Raw genomic sequence first — 17,525 nt, 5'->3', positions numbered from 1 at the left:
TAAGGTTGAATTTCAGTCATTAATCATCTTTTATTTTGATAGAGTGACTATATTTTCCTTCTTTTTGAAAACTATATTTTCACAACATTCAATATTTTGCCCATGGATCTTTATTATTGCAACACCTGTTTTATAAATTTAAAATTGCTATACAACATATGTTCTAAGAATTTGTAGGTTTTGAAAAATTGTCTAAGTATTTTGGAAATGTAATGTCTAACCATTTAAAAACAGAATGTATTGCTAGTCCCATTTCTGTTCCTGAGGGTTTATCTGACCTGGATTCTGTGTGTCCTGAGTTCTTATCTGCACCAGTGCACATGCTCCAGGCTAGCCGGGAGTGAAAAGCAGGACTGGGGTCATGTAAGTGGGGGGTGAGGAAGCCTCAAGGAACCAGAGGAATATTGTGTATTAGGTGGAGCTATACTGTGCCCTGGTTGACTCATCCCTTCCTTGTGACCTTTCTGTGAGGGGATGTCCTATTGTCTACAAATGGGTTTCGGGTCCCCACTCTTCACAACCCTCAGAGAAGGTGAGGGGAGAATGGAGGAGAGGGGAACCAATCATAATGATCGGCACATAACCACCCCCACCCCGAGGGGATGAACAACAGAAACCATGAGGGAAGGAGGCAGCAGTCGGTGTAAGATATGAAAATAATAATAATAATGCATAATTTATTAAGTGGTCTCGAGAGGGGAGAGGATGAGAAAGGGGAAAAAAGAGAAACTGATTCCAAGGGCTCAAATAGAAATTAAATGTTTAGAAAATAATGGTGGCAACCTATGTATAGATATGCTTGATACAATTGATGTATTGATTGTTATGAGAGCCTGATGAGCCCCTAATAAAATTATCTTTAAAAAAAAAAAGAGCCCACAGAGGCAATTCTCAACCTGTGGGTCGCAACCCTTTTGGGGCTTCAATGACCCTTTCACAGGTGGCGCCCCAAACCATAGAAAACAGATTATGATTTACATTACAATTCAGTTGCAAAATTACAGTTATGAAGTAGCGACGAAATAAGATTATGATTCGGGGTCACCAGAACGTGAGGACCTGTATTAAGGGGCTGTGGCATTAGGAAGGTTGAGAACCACTGCTCTAGACATTCCACGCAGTTCTTTTCAATTTGCAGTTTGTTTTTCATTGTACTACAATGAAAATTTATAACTAATATTTTACTAAAAATGTTAGGGGGCATATTAGGTCATTCACTAACTTCAATAAGCCATGTACATAAAAATATAATATAGCAGTGAACTCTTAAGGAACCATTACATTTTGTACTTATAATTATGTTTTTACTCTACTAGGTTTATTTTCTCTTTGATTTGAATCTTTATGCATTTGGACTGGAAATCAAATTAATATTTCAAAAAACAAAATTTGCATTCACAGGCATCCATTGGAGGCACAAGGAGCCAAAGGAAAGCATTCCCTGTTGCTGTTAGAGGCTGCTTCTCTTTTTCAGTTATTTTTCTGTCAGTCATACAATTGTTTGATAATCTCTGATCTGAGGAGGTGTCCTGAAGACTGAATCTGCTTCTAAAAGATGAAGCCAGCGACATGAGAGAGAACTACCTTGAGTAATCTAACCACATATTCAGCAAAGACTCTAAGGAGAGTAAGAGTTGGGATGCTTAACTTACATAACTGATTAGAAATACAAATAAAAGCTTGGATATATAGAATAAGACTTCAATAGTCTAGTTTTTCAGTGGGGTAACTGATCAGGTTATACAATAGTTATCTCTATAACCCCACACATATAGACATTCTCTGTATATACATTAATAAGTCTTTTGATTTTATTTTAGAAAAATGTTTAAGATTTTTCATTATAAATTTAGCCTCAAATCTTCCTTCCCATGCCCTATGCTAGCAGCATATATCAAGTAAACCTGAAGGTAAGCTTCCTCTCACCCAGGAAATTTTAAAAAGGACATCTCTTGTCAACTCTAATGTAGTATATTACCTGAACTGGAACTGACTTAAAATAACGTTTTAATATTTTCAACCCAAATTTCAAAGGAAAACTTCTTTTTATTCCCCAGAAGAAAGGTGATTTTATTCAATAACTATGTTGGGCAAGAGTTGAAATTAAAGTTATTTCTCCTGTGGTTTTAAGTGAGAGCGATATAATTTACTTCATTTATCATGAGTGTGGTAGCACTGAGCTAATAGTCCCTTGCCAAACCCTCAGAAAATGGGTCTCCCTCCTAATTTATTTTTATTACAATGGCCCTCCACTCCGGCTTCCCTCTAAAAACTTCTGAGCATGTTCAAAAATACCACTCTCAGAGTTCACACCAGACAAAGAGAAAACAGACGTGTGCAGTTATTACCTAAAAAATCTATTTCTGAAACCTGCAAGAGGATTCCAATGCACATGATGATCGCAAACGATCGATCAATTGTTTGATCAGAAAGAAACTAGTTAAGGACAATCACTGAGCAGTTAAGAAAGAAATGTCCACAGAATTGACCATGATTTAGCATATTTGCATCAGTGCCTTTCCTCCAAAGTGAACGGTCACTCAGGCCAGAGAGTACATTGACCAACATATTTGGAGGTAGGATGTTATGTTATTATTGTCTAACACGCTAAAGGCTTTAGAAAAGATTGAACAAATCTACAACACCAACCTGAGATAATAGCAGAGTTGTGTCACATCTCAAAATCTGTCTCCAAACCTAAAATATGAGTGATAATAGGCTAAAACATTATATATATATAATATTAATATTCCTGAAAGGAACAGGCGATTTAGTTCCATGCCGCTCCTCACAGCACAATCTGAAGCTGTGAAAGAGTGAACGAGATGATTTCATAACACAATAGATGATACACAGCTATAACAAAAATCCATGTGTGAGAAGAGAAAACCAGCAAGCATTAAAGCACCTCAAAAAAACAAAACAAAATGTTGCACCAACCTCAGAGACAAAGAAAATAGTTCACCTTTATCAGTTGGGGTTGCTGTCTGGGAGGACAGGAAAAAAGAAACAGAAAACATATTTTAAACAACCAGAAGCAACTTTTTTTTCATAAACAAGAATTTGTCTGAACACATAAATGTAGGAGAGAAAAGAAGTTATTTCTGGAACAGTGGGAGAGAGAAAGTACCAGTCTGCAGTACATCTGACCCACTCTGGATTCATTATTGAGTAGTAAAATCACATCTCTAACTATATAATCTCTTAAGTTTATGAATGATTGGACACAGCCTTGGTAGAAAGGTGTAAAATCACTTTAAAAGAAGAAGAGTGCATGGGTTTGGATTGATGGCAGGCCTGACCCCACAGGCCCCTCATAGTGTCCCATGCCAGAGTGAACCGTAACCCTGAACCACTGCCTGTCCCTGTCCCATGGGTGTCAGTCAGGCACTGAAGCAGCTTGTACAGTGAGGAGAAGAAGAAGAAGGAGGAAGAGGAGGAGGAGGAGGAGGAGAAGTAGAAGAAGAAGAAGAAGGAGGAGGAGGAGGAGGAGGAAGAGGAGGAGGAGGAGGAGGAGGAGGAGGAGGAGGAGGAGGAGGAGGAGGAGGAGGAGGAGGAGGAGGAGGAGAAGGAGAAGAAGAAGAAGAAGAAGAAGAAGAAGAAGAAGAAGAAGAAGAAGAAGAAGAAGAAGAAGAAGAAGAAGAAGAAGAAGAAACATTTTAAGCGACTGCTTTATGATTTATGTCAAATTGCCAATATTCTATATCGCATTATCCACCACTTGCCTGTCAGTGTGCTGTGCTGTGGTGACTTGTGAACTGCAGTGATGCTGGAAACGATGTCCCTGGTCTTTCAAACACTCTCAGGGTGAGTCAAAGTGAATCGGTTCCGTTTCTAGACTAAAGACCGACTACAAAGAAGGAAGACCATCCACTTCGGTGGCTAGCAGTGGACCATGGTCCGATCCTGACACGCTCATGAGCGAAGCAGCATGTGGTCAGAGGCGGCGCCAGAAGATGAGTTCCTCAGGTCGAAAGTCTATCGAAATGTGACTGAGGGCGAGAAGCCTTCTCCAAATCGAGTCAAGCACAACGTTGTTGATGTGGCAAAGCCTGCAGGAGTAGACTTCCAGAGTTTCTTTGACTGACAGGCCGGATTCAAATGAGGAGCGACTGCACGCCTCAGTAAGGGGATGAGAGCTGGCACGTATGAAGTGTGACGCAAGAGAATGTGGTAGTCAGAATGCAACACACGGAGATCGACATTCTCGGCAGTTGTGAGCTGAAATAGGCTGTTTTAGCCACCAGAATCAGAAAATCAGATGATTTACTCTGCCAGGAATGATGGATTCCAGGAGTAGCTGAGCTTTTCTAGTCAGAAAGGACACTGCAAGGTCTATTATGAGGTACAATGTGATCTGTGAAAGCATAATATCTCTTCACCCTCCAAGGATATCTATTCCATATAACTAAAATACAAGAAACTAATGTAAAATAGCATTACATCTTCTGGGGAAAAGTATCTTACAAAACCACCAACTGTGAAGTACTTCTGATTATGTAATTGGAGTTCAATAAAGGAAATTTTGTAAAGTTACTCACAGAGGAAAAAACATCACGCTGCCTTCAGATTTCTTCATTATAGCATTCAAATGCAAAAGACATTGAAACCCTAAGTACAATTCTGAGAGAAAGAAAACATGACCCAGCACTATCTTAACCAATCTGGCATTTGAAATGAAAGATAATACTCACACTCTCAAATACACACACAAATGCACACACAGTCACCTTGAAATCATCCTCTTGAAGAAATAAACACACACACAATGGATTCCTACCAACAAAGATAGGGGAAAATAGTGTGCAGACCACAGTGCGTCAGTGGAGCTGGGACTGGTAACTCACTGACAACTAGGACCTAAAATCGAATAAGCCTGTTGGCTCTTTAGTGCCCTGCTCTGAGAACATATCATCATCATGTAAGGGACTCGTGCAGTCCTCTGCTGCCTCTTGTGGCGAATCATAATTCTGGTCCAACTCGGCTCCCTGTATGGATCACAGTTCAAAAATGGAGTCACCTGAAAACCCAAGCACCATCGACCTTGAAGAAGAAAACGTGTAGTGCAGTGCCATCCCCGAGATCTCAAAGACCACATCTCTAGACACAAAATCACTTTCGACCCGAAAACCTAGATCTCCTTTACTTGACTTGCCTATTTTGGCATTGCCTAACTAAGCATTTGTATCACATGTGTGTTTATTATTTTAAAATGCAGTATTTCTCCTGCCACCCTTTTTACGCTGTGATGAATTTTATACCTGCTTAAATTAGCCTAACCTTCATGGACTTCTCAAACTGCTTACACTCTTCCGAAATAGAAGATGCTACTATTCTGAGAGCGGGAGAAAATGAAGCTGCCCTTTCTCATCAACAGTCACATTTTCAGAGACCCGATCCTGGGTCATCTTGACTCTGGATCGAGTCAATGGCCATGGTTAGTCTTTAGAGAAATACGTGACCCCTTCTTGGATTTCAAGATGCTCTCTGCCTCTTCATGACCTTAGAATCAGCAATGTCTTGTAGGACATGCCCAGCAACGATTCCCAATTTGTCATAGCATCATATTCAGGAAGAACATGGTCCCAACTTTATAGAATTAAACCAATTATATATTTTAAATATATCTCTTATTTGATATGTTTTTGGAAAATGTATTTTCTGTCCTCTCTGGAAAAAAGTTATATGATAAAATGGAGTTATAGCCATTTAAATAAGAGTGAAGGAACAGCAACATGCAAAGTGGGCTTGCAGAAAGTATTATGAAAATAATTAAAAATTGTATATTAAGAAAATATTAAAGAAAATGAAAAAAGAGAGACAGTATTATAGTTGAAATAATGCCATTCATAAAAAGCCCATGTTTTTACTTACCTGAAATTATGAATATGTAACCACATATAATAAGAAAATTCACAAAAAATTATTAAATTAAAAAATTTGAGGTGGGGAAATTATCCTATAATATCTGGGTGGACCTAGTGATTCTATAAGAAGAAGACAATGTGGCCAAACTCAAAAAGGGGAAGTGATGACTACAGAAGGTGTTTGGTGTGACATAACTGCTCACTGACACAGAGCCACAATTCAAGGAGAGTAGCTGAAAATGAAGGGGGAAAGGATTTCCCTCAACTGTCTAGAAGAAAGCTGCACTGACAAAACCTTGACTTTAGCCACTTAAGCTGATTTTGGACTTTACGTTCCAAAACTTAAAGTACTATGTTTGCATTATTTCAGGCAACTAAATTTAGGGAAATTATAGTATTACCACACGTGGAAAGTAGTTCCGATGCAATGATTTTGTAAGGCTTCTTAGAAGAGAATACTGGACTTTGAATACATGAATTGCATAGGGGTCACAGCTTCTATCTCTGGTGCAAAATTGTCAAAAGAAATTACCTAAATAATTTAAAATAAGGAAATAGTAAACAAAATCACAGGTCAAAAGACAGCTAGATATTTAAAAATACTTAATAATTGTTCTTTAGCTATAATAGTTTGTATAATTTAAACATGTTATGGTCAATAAAAGGAAAATGTATATTTAAAAAACTTCAGTATTTCCTGACAGAAAATACACAAGTAAATCTAAACTACAAGAGACAGACATGAGGAAAATGGAAATATGTATACATATTCAAAATAGAAGAAATGTTAAAAATAGAGCAGAATTGGGGTCATGATAATTGGGAGGGGAGGAAGCGTTCAGGAACTAGAGGAAGGTTTTGAGTTTCCTTGTTGCTACACTGAACCCTGAGTGACTCATCTCCTCCCCACTACCCCTCTGGAAGGGATGTCCAGCTGTGTACAGATGGGCATTGGGTCCCCATCATGCACTCCCCCTCATTCACGGTGGTGTGATTCTCACCACCACCCCGCCTTTGTTGTTTGAGACCCGGTCTCCCAATTATCATGACCCCAATTCTACCTTGCGGACCTGGTTATACCAGAGGATGTACAGCGGTGCAGTAGGGATCTGGAAACACAGGGAATCTAGGACAGACGAACCCCTCAACACCCGCGGTAGGAGTGGCGACACCGGGAGGGAAAGGGCTGTAGAAAGGTAGAACCGATCTCGGAGATCTATGTGTAACCTCCTCTCTGGGAGATGGGCAATGGGGAGGTGGGTGAGGGAAGACGCCAGGGAGTATAAGATATAATAATTATTTATAAACTATCAAGGGACCAGGGGGAAGGGGGGGGCGGGGAGGGAGGAGGAGGGGAATAAAAGGGAAACCGAGCTGATTCCAGGAACCCAAGCAGAAGGTGAATTTTGAGAATGACGAGTGCAACAAATGTATAAGGGTGCTTTGCTCAATTGATGTATGTATGGATTGTGATAAGAGTTGTATGAGCCCCAATAAAAAGATTTATTAATTAAAAAAATAGAGCAGAAAATAATATAATAGAATATCAAAAAATATTACCCTACTAGGTGGAAATTAAAGCATTCATTTATTAAAATAATAATAGATTAGGATAAAGCATTTAAACTTCATCTTCATGCTGTATAATATTAGTGTAACAAAACACAACAGTTTACAAACTTAAATGTAATTGCATGATTAAAAACAGAGCAGATAATGCTAATATGAGAAAGAGGGACAGGAAAATAACATCTTAATAGTTGCAGAAAACATATTTGAAGGAAAAAACCCTCGTTTTTTATTAAAACCAAATAGTTTCAACAAAGAAAGAATCTAACAGACCTTCCTAAGAATATGAAATATGTACAAAAACACCATGAAAAACTGTTTAAATGATGAACTATTGAAAGCATTCCGGCTGGAATCTGGCTTACTAACACTTCTGTTATTCCATATTGTCCCAAAGGTGAGTCTTGTGCAATAACTAAGGAAGAAATAGATATAAAATGGAGAATGAAGAAGGAAATAAAACTTATTGAGCACAAATAATGTGAATAAGTAAACAATACTCTATAGTTATCAGGATTAATAAGCGAATTTAGTACATCACTTAACTTAAGGGGAACATGCAAAAATTGATTGTACTTCTCTCTATAAGAAACAATTAAAAATAAAAATTGGATAAACATTTTCTCTCGCAGTTGAGATAGAGAAAGAGGAGTAACCTATTCTCTCCTGCAATAATGTTAGGGTTCCGACCTCGCATTTTCTTGGCAATGCAAGCTTGGTAACTGCAGGCAGTTGTATACGCACCTAGTAGAGTCCAGATCAAGATATGGATTTCAACACTCTGTATGTTCTATCTCTTCACTTAACCAGGAATGAACAAAGCATATTTTATATAAACCTTGTACTAAGAAGCAGATGTTTTGTGTCCCCTCCTTTAGCATAGAAATTTTATTTTTCAGTGTAATGTCTCTTTTTATGATGGTCTTCCAAAATGGCACCTGCCTAATTATCCTATATTTACATTTACATTTGTATTCCTGGAGACTAAGAACCATGTCTCCGTAGTCTTTTTAATCCGCGCCCGTGAACGTATTCTTGTAGTAAGTAAATAGCACGTTTACACCTAGGAATGTTAAAGTTGCGCACAATTTAAAGAAACCTAAACGCATCTTCAAAGATTAGCATTTGATCCAGACACTGCTGTTATTTGACCATGGCTTGGCTCAGTAGGTGGCCCTGTCTCTCTGAGCAGTTTGCTAAATAGCATGCAGCAAGGAAGTGCCTGCTAACAGCTGTAATTACTGACACGGAGCACAGATCAGTCATTCTCTGATGAGGCCAAATCAAGTCTGTACAGAGATGCAGCTACCAAGATGACAGACCAACCTCTGAACTCAGTATTTAAGAAACATACTCTAAGGTTACTGTGCAAAAAGGGATGTCATTTAGGCTCAGTTACAAAGGGTGACTATTCATTTAAAACCATTTTCTTAAATGTGCAAAAATATTTTTCTGACTTTCAGTCACTAAATGATGTTTTCTATGATATCTAAATATGAGATGGATGAAGCTTGGAGTAGGGGCACTCAAGTAAGTACTGTAACTTAAAGAATCAAACATATTTGATGACGAAATAAGACAATTTTGTGAATAGAATCATGAAAATGCATTTCCAAAGATGACACTTTAAAAATATTCTGAAGATCTCATTTTTAAGATGGCAATCCCAACAACCATGCGGCAAGTTCATTGCATTGTTTTGCCACCAGTTCAGGGCAGTTTTGGTCTATTAAATCAAAGGAAAATTGGCTGTCTTATGCCCAGGACCTTCTAGAGCTGTGTCCTGATCGATCCAATACTATAAGCTAGAATGTCAAATAATGACCTATTTGCTTATTATGAAAGGTACTAATTTCTACAGACAAGGGGGACTTTTCTTTCTAATTACTCTCCTCTGCAATTTTCTGGAATTCCCGAGTATCTATTTCCTTAATCTTTCCCACATTCAGTGATTTTTAGGCATCTTTCATATATTACATACATATCCTGAATCGACATACAAATAATATTTTGTTTCTTTCCTGCTCCACCTCCTTTCTCTTTTTTCACATAATAACAAAATTGCCCCAACACCACTATGGAAGTAGGTAACCACGTTTAGCAATATAAAAATTAGGTCCATTAAACGTTGAGTAGTTTACCATCCGTATTTATGCTCGGTCAAATAGCAAATGAAGTGGGGCCACAATAAAAAAAGTGGCTGACAGCCTGAAATGCATCAACTTTAGACAGCTCAGAGAGGCCAGAAATCCAGATCAAAATCAGAGATCCAAGTGCTCCTTTAGATGAGTACCCGCTAAGTAAGCTGGAGGGTGTTAAAAGCACACCGTGTACACACAGTTGTATAATGTACATATGTGATCATAAAAGTACACATTTAAAAGGTAACATATTTTCATTAGTTAATGTAACTTCCAAATTATACCTCAAGAGATTCTACGGAGAAACTATTGAATGATTCAGGAGGCATCAGGGGTGAGGCCCCCGAAGTTCAGGCCAGGGTTAGAAGGGGCCTTGGAACAGTGGATCAGGCCTCAAAGCAGAGGATCCCACAACGATGTTTACTTGTCTGATCGGCAAAGTCATTTGATTCTGTGGAGAATAATGAACTAGGGAGGTTTGAGCAAATTGGGAATTCCAGAACACTGCAGGGCACTAAGCAGGACTTGTAAACAGATCAAGAGACAGTTGTGCAAGCAGAGCATTGAAATACTGTATGGTTTAAAACCAGGAAAGGTGTGCATCAGGCTTACAGTCTCTCACCATACTTATTCAATCTGTATGTTAGCAAAGTATGAGGTAATCTAGAGTATATGAGGATGAATGAGGTCTCAGAAGTGGAGGAAGGGTTACTAACAACCTGTGATATGCAGATGACACACCTTGTTTACTGAAAGTGAGGAGGACTTGAAACACTTGCTGGTGAAGATCAAAAATGTTATCCTTCAGTATGGATTATGACTCAATGTAAAGAAAACCAAAATCTTCACAACTGGAACAATAGGTAACATCATGATAAATGGAGAAAAGGTTCAGGTTGCCAAGGATTTTGTCTTGCTCAGATCCACAATCCATGGGAATAGCAGTCAAGAGATCAAAAGAGACGTTGCTTTGGGTAAATCTGATTTATGAGATCTTTTTCGAATATTGAAAACCAAGAATGTTAGTGTGAGAACTAAGGTGCACCTGACCCTAACCATGGGATTTTCCATGGTCTCATATGCTTGTGAAAGTTAGAAATTGAATAAAGAAGAAAAAAGCAAAATCAAAGCCTTTGAATTCTTAGCTGAATTTCAAGAATACTGAAAGTACCACGGACTGTCAAAATGAAAAAAAAAAATCTGTCTTTAGAATTATACAGCCAGAGCACTCCTGAAGGGCAAGGACGGTGAGACTTCTTCGGATCTACTTTGGACATGTGGTCAGAGAGCCCCATCCCTGGAAAAGGACTGCAAGCTTTGTGAAGCGCAGGGCAGCAGCAAAGAGAAGGCCCTTAACCAAGTTCACTTTCCCCGTGGCTGCAATGATGCGCTCCACCACAGGAACCCTGGGAGGCTGTTGTTTTGCTTCATTGCTAGTAGTTTCCCAAGAAAATGTCAAGCCTCTCAATGCTATTTTGAAGGATTTTAGAGGTAAACGGGGAATAAGGCAGGAATCTTCCAGAAAAGGCGAAAGGATACACAGTCATTATAAAAACAACCACAAAGTTAGTCAAGAGTCCAACTTTTCAGGAGGTAGCATATGGAAAAAAACCAATGAATGGTGCTGAAGGAAGAAGTTTAAGGTGCATCGAACACATTAGCCCAAAATAAGGCTCTAGGAATTGACAAAAATACCCGTTGCCCATAAGTAAGTATTTATAAAATGAGAAAATAATTATTTGGATAACTTAACATCTTTTCTACTTTAAAAAAAGCCCAAAATGTACTTATGTTTTACATATATATTTATGTATATATACATATATATGTAAAATACTAGTTCACAAACTAGTGAGAAATCTCTGTAATACCATCATTTAAGCCTGTGAAAGTGCTCTTATTCATAATAACAGCCACACAAGGAGAAAACTACGATAATCCTTAGAGACATGACAAGTGCTGAAATAGATACTTTGACCCCTTCAAACAATATAAATTCAATAAGAAAAATAATCAAACAGCTCATTCTTCAAATGCCAGTTGAAGTAAACTGATGCTTTCCAGATACCGTCTTAGAAATTTTCAAGAAAATAATCCCCAGCCATGTTACCCTACTTGCTGTCGTTCATCAGGAAGTGTTCAAAACTAAAATCAAAATAACACTTTTAAAATAGATTTTGACAATGATCACAATTCCTAAAGCTAAAGGTTTTACTTTCCTAATAAGAAGAACAAATTGCAATTTAGAAAACAGTAAGAGCATCCCTGCTGCAGAGCCGCTGACCCGTGAGAGACTTAAAGGGCGCCAGCGCCGCCGCCCCCTCGGCCCGCCATGCTGCTACTGGTACCGCTGTTGCTGGGCCTGCTCGGCCTGGCCGCCGCTGAACCCACCGTGTACTTGAAGGAGCAGTTTCTGGACGGAGACGGGTGGACGGACCGCTGGATCGAATCCAAACAAAAGTCGGATTTTGGCAAATTCGTCCTCAGTTCTGGCAAGTTCTATGGTGACCAGGAGAAAGATAAAGGACTGCAGACGAGCCAGGACACCAGCTTTTATGCCCTGCCATCAAGATTCGAGTCCTTCAGCAACAAAGACAAGACCCTGGTGGTCCAGTTTACCGTGAAGCACGAGCAGAACATTGACTGTGGGGGTGGTTACATGAAGCTGTTTCCTGATGGCTTGGACCAGACAGACATGCACGGCGACTCCGAGTACAACATCATGTTCGGTCCTGACATCTGCGGTCCTGGTACCAAGAAGGTTCATGTCATCTTCAATGACAAAGGCAAGAATGTGCTCATCAACAAGGACATCCGTTGCAAGGATGATGAGTTCACCCACCTGTACACTCTGATCGTGAGGCCTGACCACACCTATGAAGTGAAGGTTGACAACAGCCAGGTGGAGTCCGGCTCCCTGGAAGACGACTGGGACGTCCTGGCACCCAAGAAGATCAAGGATCCCGATGCCGCCAAGCCGGAAAACTGGGATGAGTGAGCCAAGATCGATGACCCCACAGACTCCAAGCCTGAGGACTGGGATAAGCCAGAGCACATCCCTGACCCTGATGCCTAGAAGCCCGATGATTGGGATGAGTAGATGGATGGCGAGTGGGAGCCCCCTGTGATTCAGAACCCTGACTACAAGGGCGAGTGGAAGCCCCGGCACATCGACAACCCAGATTACAAAGGCAAGTGGATCCACCCGGAGATCGACAACCCGGAGTACTCCCCCGACGACAGCATCTATTCCTACGACAGCTTTGCTGTGCTGGGCCTGGATCTCTGGCAGGTCAAGTCTGGCACCATCTTCGACAACTTCCTCATCGCCAACGATGAGGCCTATGCCGAGGAGTTTGGCAATGAGACATGGGGTGTCACAAAGGCTGCAGAAAAGGTCATGAAGGACAAGCAGGATGAAGAGCAGAGGCTAAAGGAGGAGGAAGAAGACAAGAAGCGCAAAGAGGAGGAGGAGGCGGAGGACAAGGAGGAGGAGGAGGACAAGGAAGAGGAGGAGGAGGAAGATGTGGGCCAGTCTAAAGACGAGCTGTAGAGGCTGGGCCTCCTGCCTCCAGGGCTGGACTGAAGCCTGAGCGCTCCCGCCGCAGAGCCGGCCGCGCCAAATAATGTCTCTATGAGACTAGAGAGCTTTTCGTTTTTTTCCCAGGCGGGTTCAGATTTGGGGCGGATTTTGGTTTTGTCCCTTCCCACTTTTTTTGTTTTTGTTTTCTTTTTTACTGGTGTTTTGTCTTCAATTATCACTCAGCCCTCATCCCTGGCTCTCATCTTTCTTGATCGACATCTTTCTCTTCCTCTGTCCTCTCCTCCCTTCAAACCCTTAGCCTCCTCTCTTGCCCATGGACAGGGGTATGGAGAAGCCCAGGTCTGAGATTCCAATTGCTCTCCTAGCTGGAGCCTGGGGGGGTGGGGGTAGGGGGTCAGGAGAAAGAGGGTGGTGTCCCCAGCCCTCCAGCACAGAGGAAAAGGGGAGCTCTTAGGACCTGCTCTCTGACCCCTCCTCCCCTGCTCCCAGGACTTGGGCCACTTCTGGATGGGGCAGTGATTTACAGAGAATGTAAGAACTACAAGCAAAGTTCTATTAAATTAAGTTTTGTGTCTCAAAAAAAAACAAACAGTAATAAACACCAAGTTGCAAGCAGTAACTCTCACTCAACACACAGGGACATGCATGTAAGTGTAAAGAAAATAAAGTGATGTATGTGCAATTTAGTTGGTTTTTATCCATTACTAATTTTATTTGGAATCTCTGAATGGTAATGCATTTTAAAGTGGGTATATTTTAAACATTTCTTTAAGTTTCCCAGTAGCTAAGAGTGGGCAGAGAAGAGTCTACCCTCCCACTATCCTCTCACCAGAAATTTAGAATCCCTATGTAAAATGTGTTGGTATTTTAATCATCCAGTCATCGTATTTTCAATCCCTTTATATGCATGTGAAAAGTGGGCATACCCTGAGAAGAATTGGTGGGTTAGAATTAAGGTATTGGCAGAAATTATCAAAAGTACAGTGGACTTAGAACGTCTGAAGAAAAAACAAAATTGTCTCAAAAAAATACAGCCAGCATTGTCCTCAGAAGTGGCAAAACTCCATCTCACATACTTCAGAGATCTTACAGAAGAGACCAGTCCTTGGAAAAGAGCATCGTGCTTGGTTTAGTACAAGATAAACAAAAAAGGAGGAAGATCATTCATGAACTGCTTTGGCAGAGGGACTGCAAAAATGCTCTGAACCATATGAGGAATTGTGAGGATGCTTCGGGACCAGTCAGATTCCAGTGTTTATGTAAAGTCACTTAGTATTGGAATTGACTCGATTGCACTTAACCAAACTACATGGATTAGAATGGATATTAGTCACGCTGCCTAAAACATATGCCACTCTGTCTGAAAAAACTTGAAGTTAATATCCTTGACCTTTGTTGGATAGAGGAAAGAAGAAGAAATAAAACTAGGCACTCTATTACTTGCCAAAACAAGGCCAAGTTTGAGCAGGCTGACATCTTAGTAAATCTTACATTTTTCTTTTAATTGGTGATAAGCATTTCTGTTGTGTTTGGCTCATTGCTGACATCTAAACATTATCTGTCCTTAATTATGTGATATTAATCAACAATCTGGTTAGTTTATGAAAAAGGTATGTTAAAATTGCATTTACAAGTATTCTCACTGAGTGCATCTCTTTATGATGTGTTCATTGCCACCTTTTCGATTCTGGAAGGCTTCGGGTTGGATAGGTTAGTACTGCCCTGGCAGGTGGAATCTGTGACATTCTTATTATACATGTTTAGAGATTTATGCATGTTTTTATCTAAACATGGATATAATTGTAAAGATCTAACTATATATAGAGTTAGAACTTTACAATTATATCCATCCAAAATATATATATATTCTGATTCATGCACAAGTGGAATAATCTTTGAGAATAATGTGCCCGGATATCCATAGACTCCTGAAAAGGCACAGATGCTGACTGTTTTCCACAATATGTGTGGTTAGTGACTACTAAATGCAACCGTTAAACGGGTCTCTATAAAATCTCCATTAAAAATGGACACATAACAATAAAAGAGTGATAGAATTTCTGTACAATATTTTCCCATGATGTGTTGAAAATAAATTGTGAGGATGTAACAGCTTGCCATGCTTAAATGACTAATTTTTATTCATGAATTTTTTCACACATTTTTAGAAAGCTCTTTCTGTCACTCAACAAATATTTTTATATGTAATAGTATTAAAGGAAAATATTCATGTTACTTCTAACATGCTAAGTATTATACATTTGACCCTTTGATCCTCACAAATAACCCTCCAAAATTTTTAATATTATCATTTACATTAAATAAAAGAAGAAATTGAGGAAAACACACACACATAACCGCCTCTAGAAGTGAAATTTAAGAGTCAAGTTTTTTGTAGCGACATCATAATCCAGGTTCACAAAACCCTCTAAATATCAAGGAGCTATTTCAAAAATAAATATATCAAGTGATGAAAGACTGCAAGATAAATTAAAATCAGACTTTTATTAATGTAAAAACTGGAATTGCGTCCAGCAGAGCTGCACTTTCACAGCATGCGTTGTTCCCGCTAGGCAAGCATTGAGCAAGTCTCTCTGTTAGCGCACCCAGTGGTGTCGCCTAGAAGGTTCTTTCTGGTCACAGTGAATTTTTTCGTTAAAGCAGTATCTCTCAAACCTCTTTTTATTTTTTTGTGATGGCCAATTTAAGAAAACAGCGTGCCGTTATGAAATACTGTTTCCTGCTCGGGAAAACTGCCACGGAATCTGGTGTGATGTTGAACACAGCTTGCAGAAACAGCGCTATATGAACCACTGAAGTACATCCATGACTTTCTCATTTCAAAAGAGGGGAAATGGCGATTGATGGCAAACCATGCTCTGGATGTCTGTCACTTTCCCGAGCAGACAAAAATGTTGCCTGGTAGTGCATTTGGAGTTTCTTCCACCAGGTCAGACTGTTAATCAAGCCTTATACTTAAAGGTTCTGAAAAGATTGTGTAGCAGTGCGTGACAAAAAGGCCCAATTTGTGGGCATGGGGAACTGGTTTAGCCACCCAGACAATGAAGCTGCTTACACAGCCATCTCTGGGCACTACGTTTGGCAAAAAAAAAAAAAAAATTAATCAACAGCTTGTCTATCTTGCCCCCCACAAACCTGACCTCACTCTGTGTGACTTCATGTTGTTTCCATGAATGAAGAGGGGCATGAAAGGGCAGTGATTTGAGACATAGAAGTGAATAAAAAAATGAGGTAGGGGCTGTCAGCCATCCAAACAGATGTTTCCAAGAAATTTGGTAAATGTATTAAGTGTAATGAAGAGTATTTGAAGGTGCTAATTTTTTTGTTAAAAAATTAAATACAAAACTTGGGGGGGGGGGAATCCATTGTGAGGAATACTCCCCTGCCCCATATTAAAAGAACATTCCCAAGTTCACATACCTTTAACAAAGATATGCTAACAGCAGTAATAAAATAAATGCTAATTTATTTGATGTATGGTACATTTTTTTGGTAAAGACCTGAAACTCTTTTCAAACCAAAGGACACGTTGAAAATAATGCCAAATGAATAGCTAGAATGAAATAAAAGCGATTGATAGAAGCAGCTTGATAAAGTCCTTTTAACCAGCTCAGGAAAGCAGTGGGGTAATCAGACTGAATTTGAAAGCTTCGGTAGTCGCTGACATTTGAAAGCTGTAGCTATTTCCCAGTCGCATACTCATAAAGTGACTGAGCAGATGACTTGTGGGAGAGATGAGCATAGGTCTAATGCTGCTCATGACTATAGACTGTCTTGAGCTGCTGCGTGAGAAAGCTCAATTATTTTAGTAATATAGTCAGAACATGGTACAAGTTCTATATTAAAAATGACAGGTTGATGGACTGTAGGATCAAAGGTGATTGTGAACGTGTTCAAGTGCAATATTTTAAATAGGTGGACATTCAAACAATATCTAGTCTAATTACACATAGCACAATGCCTTTTGTGTATTTTTAAATTTTTATTGTAAGCCTTGATCTGCTGTGGCAGTTAAATATACACACAAATGCCTCTTCGATCGCATTTCAGTGTGTTTGCGTATTAGAGTCCTATCGAGTAGCAAGGAGCACTAATGGTAAGTTGGCTAAGTGTTGGGCTACCAACTGGAAGGGCTGTGATTCAAACACACCAGATGCTCTGGGAGTGGAAGACGAACCTCACTGCTCCTGAAAGACAGAAAGCTACAGAAAATCCAATGGGGGCAGTTCTACTGGGTCCTTGCTGTAAATCAGAACAGAGTAGGCAGCAGTAGTTGGGATCTAAGAAGCAGATACATTACATCACATTACCTATTTCATCTGTCACTGAGGCAAAGCTGGGTTGAACTGGTACAAGTTTAACAATATTAGGTTCTGATTAATG

General features: G+C 39.7%; 1 protein-coding gene, 1 non-coding gene and 1 pseudogene across 2 annotated transcripts; all 3 read left to right on the top strand.

The window, feature by feature from the left end:
* The first annotated feature begins 3,272 nt into the window (after positions 1-3,272).
* On the top strand, positions 3,273-3,410 carry LOC142442192 (small nucleolar RNA SNORA42/SNORA80 family). Its single transcript, XR_012783421.1, has one exon. It is a non-coding gene; the product is annotated as a small nucleolar RNA SNORA42/SNORA80 family (small nucleolar RNA).
* An 8,445-nt stretch (positions 3,411-11,855) lies between these two features.
* Positions 11,856-13,333, top strand: LOC142439229 (calreticulin). The gene has a single exon (XM_075541431.1). It carries the CDS (start codon positions 11,910-11,912, stop codon positions 12,573-12,575), a length of 666 nt encoding a protein of 221 aa, XP_075397546.1. The 5' UTR covers positions 11,856-11,909; the 3' UTR covers positions 12,576-13,333.
* LOC142439232 (calreticulin pseudogene) lies at positions 12,678-13,333 on the top strand (annotated as a pseudogene).
* Positions 13,334-17,525: the final 4,192 nt, after the last annotated feature.

The sequence above is a fragment of the Tenrec ecaudatus genome, chromosome 2, assembly GCF_050624435.1.
Source record: "Tenrec ecaudatus isolate mTenEca1 chromosome 2, mTenEca1.hap1, whole genome shotgun sequence".
Lineage (NCBI taxonomy): Eukaryota > Metazoa > Chordata > Mammalia > Afrosoricida > Tenrecidae > Tenrec > Tenrec ecaudatus.
The sequence above is the reverse complement of the archived record's forward strand: the minus strand, read 5'-3'. Positions and strand labels throughout refer to the sequence as shown.